General features: G+C 38.4%; 2 protein-coding genes across 2 annotated transcripts; both read left to right on the top strand.

The window, feature by feature from the left end:
* The first annotated feature begins 576 nt into the window (after positions 1 to 576).
* LOC119665097 lies at positions 577 to 1,185 on the top strand. Its single transcript, XM_038074410.1, has one exon. The coding sequence runs from the start codon at positions 577 to 579 to the stop codon at positions 1,183 to 1,185; it is 609 nt and encodes a 202-aa protein (XP_037930338.1).
* A 43-nt stretch (positions 1,186 to 1,228) lies between these two features.
* LOC119665098 lies at positions 1,229 to 4,287 on the top strand (the record flags this gene model as incomplete). Its single annotated transcript, XM_038074411.1, has 3 exons — positions 1,229 to 1,949; positions 1,997 to 3,795; positions 3,874 to 4,287. Coding segments are annotated over exons 1-3 (2,934 nt in total), but the record flags the coding sequence as incomplete, so codon positions are not given.
* Between the last annotated feature and the right edge of the window lie 642 nt (positions 4,288 to 4,929).

Genomic DNA, 4,929 nt, shown 5'->3' with positions numbered 1-4,929 from the left:
TCATTCGCAACTTCAAGAAGGACTCACCCAGCAGGAAAACACGTCAATATCTCGAAGATCGTAAAACAACTTTAGAACAGTTATTAGCTGACTTCAAGGCTAATGATGAGCAACTACAACAAGCCGATGTACTAGCAAGAACATCGGACTATTTCACACAAGATTACGGCATGGTAATCATAAATTTGGGTAACAAATATATCACCACAATAACTCAAGAGCTGGAAGCATTACTCATTAAGGCTCAACCATCAACAATAAAGGGGTTGAACCTTCAGATAAATAATGATGTTGAAGCTCCTGAAATAGTATTACCTACTGGTGGTCAAGAGAATGAAATTATTCAGGCATTAGTCAACAGACGAAATGCAGTGTGTAAATCAATCAATCGTCTCAACCACAATGTGAGACAAGATAACCAGCAACAGGTACCACAATATTTTGCAGTAAAATTAGCTACGCTTACCAAGTTATGGGGATCAGGCTGAAGGTTTAAATTTTACTATTCAGGAACGGCAAGACAACCCTCCTGATTGCAATCATTATCTAGCACTTGAACAATTGGTGCAAGATACAATGGTGGAATGGACTAGTAAGTCGACCAAGATTGAGACATCAATTAGGTCAACTTACCAATCATCGGCTACTTTGCCAACAATATCTCTTCCAAAGTTCAGTGGAGATTATTTGAGTTGGCGACAATTCAGTGATCTGTTTGCACAACTGATACACAATCAAAGAATATCAGACTCACAGAAACTCTGGTATTTGAAAACCAATATTCAAGGCGAAGCTGAAGCACTCATCAAGCATTTGCAAATATCAGATGCAAATTATGAGACGGCATGGCAATTACTACAAAGTAGATATGAGAATAAAAGAGTTCTAGTATCAGCAGTTTTGCAACGTTTGACAGCTCAAAACTCTTTATATGACCATCCAACAGTCCAAGCCATTAAAAATATGCATGACACAACAAAGGAAAGTCTATGTGAACTTCATAATTTAAATATTGAAACATCAACTTGGGATCCAATTTTAGTTCACATACTATTAAAAAAATTGGATAAAAATACACATTGCAGTTTTGAACAAACTCTTACCAACCCAAAGGAGATGCCCACAATAAAACAATTCTTAGAATTTTTAGAATTGAGATTTCAGTCACTTGAGGCTATAGTCTAGCGTCAATGCAGTATATAAACCCAACAAAAGGATAGCCGTAACTATGGTTTGTTCAGATCTATGTAAAGTTTGTAATACAGATAAACATCCGATCTACTATTGCAAAAAGTTCATTGAAATGACTCCTCCTGAACGATTAAATTGGATTCAACGACAAAAACTATGTGTGAATTGTTTCAAATCCGATCATAAAGCAAAGGTTTGTGAAGCTGGATCATGTAAAAAATGTGCCAAGAAGCATAACACTTTGCTCCATTTAGAGCAACAGTCACCTAAACCTTCAAGGGCACCAGCAACAAACACAAAGTCAACCACAACATTGATCAACGCTAATGAATCGCCATCCATAACAGCAACAACTAATGCAAAGTGTACTCGTAATTACGTTCTGCTAGCCACTGCAAAGGTGCGCATTATTGCAAACAATGGACGAACGTGTGATGTTCGTGCCATACTCGACTCAGGGTCTCAAGTGAACCTAGTAACCCAAAGAGTAATCAACAAGTTATCTTTAATTACCACAAATTCAAATCTATCGATCGAAGGTATTGGCCGTCAATTCGGGAACTCAAAATCTCGCGTAAATGTTGAACTGCAGGCTACTAATGGAAGCTTCAGGACGAGACTAGAGGCATTTGTACTGCCACAAATAATATCACCACAACCGTCACGAGACCTAGATATCTCGGATTGGCAGATCCCACAGAATGTAGAATTAGCAGACCCCAGCTTTAACAGATCTGGACGAATTGACATACTGATTGGTGCTGAATTCTATCATACTGTACTCATACAGAACAATATCATACAGAACAATTGATAATAGGAAAGAATTCGCCACTGTTACAAAATTCGGTTCTAGGTTGGTTGGTGGTTGGTAAGACTAAAACTACAACAGATATTAAACCAACATGCGCTATTACTACAGGAGAAGTTGGTGAAATGTCAGAAATGATAGAACGATTTTGGAAGTTAGATAACATTGAGACTGCAGAAAGGGTTTTGACTTTATCTGAGAAATGGTGTGAAAATCACTTTACAAATCATGTAAAGACAAATCACGATGGTCGTTTCATTGTACGCTTACCTTTCCGCGAAGATCCCACAACACTTGGTAGATCGCGTGAGATAGCATTCAATCGATTTTGTTCTCTGGAAAGGAAGTTACAAAGGGACCCAAATTTATACAAGGAGTACATAAAGTTCATGGATGACTACGAGTCATTAGGTCACATGGAAAAAGTTTGCCCGAAAGATGTCAAAGGAGCACAATATTTCATTCCTCATCATTGTGTCTTGAAACCTGACAGCACTACAACCAAATTGAGAGTTGTCTTTTATGCATCAGCAAAAACATCAAGCGGTTTAGCACTAAACGATATTTTGCACAAAGGTCCAACAGTGCAAAGTGATCTTTTTTCAATACTGTTGCGTTTTAGAATACACCGGTTTGTATTTACGGCCGATATTGAGAAAATGTACCGGCAAATTCAAGTACATGATGAAGATACAGCACAGCAGCTGATAATCTGGAGAAAAAGTGCTGATGATAGTATACAATATTACCGACTGAAAACGGTTACATATGGAACAAAGTCAGCCCCTTATCTTGCAACAAAATGTCTTCAACACCTTGCGAAACATAATATGACCAACTATCCGCTTGGAGCACCTGCATTACTTAATGATTTTTATGTAGATGACTGTTTAAGCGGAACTAACAGCATCATTACCGCCTTAGACACTCAACAACAACTTACGGAACTGCTCAGTAAATCAGGATTTAAGCTGAGAAAATGGTGCTCAAATAATACACGACTCCTACAAAACATTCCGATAGAAGACCAAGAAATCAACCTTGATTTAGATGACTCAGCCATAAAGCCAACAAAAACATTAGGCATTATTTGGCTCCCGAAATCAGACGAATTTTGCGGAAAGGCAGAGATGTCATCAGAGCAACCTATCACGAAGCGGATTATGGCATCGGACTTAGCTCGAATTTTTGATCCTTTGGGAATTTTTGGCCCCATTACTGTAACAGCTAAAATATTCATGCAGGAATTGTGGCAACAAAACTATTCCTGGGATGCGGAACTGTTACCTCAGGCTCAGCTAGAATGGAAGCGGTTTAGAACTGACTTACAAACATTAAATACTGTGAAAGTACCCAGACATATTTTTAATTCGACGGTTCCCTGTTCGATTCAATTACACGTGTTTACGGATGCATCAGAGAAGGCATATGGAGCAGCTATGTACGTGCGAGCAATATATAATGATAAGACAATAACATCGAGACTATTGTGCGCCAAATCTAGAATAGCACCATTAAAGAAACAGACACTTCCACGACTAGAACTCTGCGCAGCATTGCTGGGAGTCGAATTAGCAGAAAGAGTTAAACAAGATTTAAAGTATCAAAACGTGCCAACCTACTTTTGGTCCGATTCCAAAATTGTTTTGTCATGGATAATATCTTCATCTGCCTCATTGCACACATTCGTAGCAAATCGTATTAGCAAAATTCAAGAGATGTCACATGCTGATCAATGGCATCATGTGGCATCAAAGGATAATCCTGCTGACATCATTTCCAGAGGAATAAAGGTTAAAATGTTCAATTATTCACATATATGGTTTTTTGGTCCACTCTTTCTTCATGGAAGCAACGAATTTTGGCAACAGCCAAACCCAAAGGCATTTAACATCTCAACTGATATCGAAAGACGACAAGGACATACAGTTAACATTATCATTCAAACGACTGGTTCTGATCACATGATAAATCAAATTGATCATCGAAACTCATTCAGATACCTCCAAAGAACAATTGCTTATGTTCGCCGTGTATTTCATCGCACACAATCACCAACAAGAACACTTTCTCCAAAAGAATTACGAGATGCATTAGTCTTCATAATTAAAACTATTCAGGGCTCAGAATTTGCAAAGGAAATCTCTGATTTAAAACAATGTAAAGCAGTCAACAGTTCGAGTCAACTAAATACTTTAGCACCGTTCATTGACGAACAAGGTGTACTTCGTGTTGGAGGAAGGCTTGAAGCATCAACATTGCCATATGATGCTAAACACCCAATGGTAATTCCTTACAATCACTCAATAGTGAAATTGATGTTCAAAATGAAACATGAAGAAAATTCCCATTGTGCTCCACAATTATTGCTAAGCATAATGAGACAAAACTTCTGGCCGATTAAAGGAAAGATTATGGCGCGAAACATTGTTCACAGCTGTGTCATCTGTTCAAAGGCAAAACCAAAACTGATGGACCAACTCATGGGCAACTTACCGACTGATCGAGTTACTCTGACTAAACCATTTTTTACCACAGGAGTTGATTACTGTGGTCCGATATGGATTCATTATAAAATTAGAGTAAAAAGGCCAACAAAGGCATATTTAGCAGTATTTTGCTGTTTCGCGACTAAGGCTGTTCACCTAGAAGTGGTGAGTGACCTGACAACAGAGGCATTCATAGCCGCTATTCAACGTTTTATCAGCAGAAGAGGAAGATGCCAAACAATTTATAGTGACAATGCGACTAACTTTGTTGGGGCGAGAAACCAACTACAAGAGCTCCAGTCTACCATTTATTCAGAAAATGGTAAAGAAAAGATCATTAAGACCAGTAGTAACAAGGGAATTGACTTCAAATTCATTCCACCAAGAGCTCCTCATTTTGGAGGACTCTGGGAAGCTGCCGTCAAGTCAGCTAAACAT

The sequence above is a fragment of the Teleopsis dalmanni genome, unplaced genomic scaffold, assembly GCF_002237135.1.
Source record: "Teleopsis dalmanni isolate 2A unplaced genomic scaffold, ASM223713v2 unscaffolded_contig_3477, whole genome shotgun sequence".
Taxonomy (NCBI): Eukaryota; Metazoa; Arthropoda; class Insecta; order Diptera; family Diopsidae; genus Teleopsis; species Teleopsis dalmanni.
This window is presented reverse-complemented; position numbering and strand designations above follow the sequence as displayed.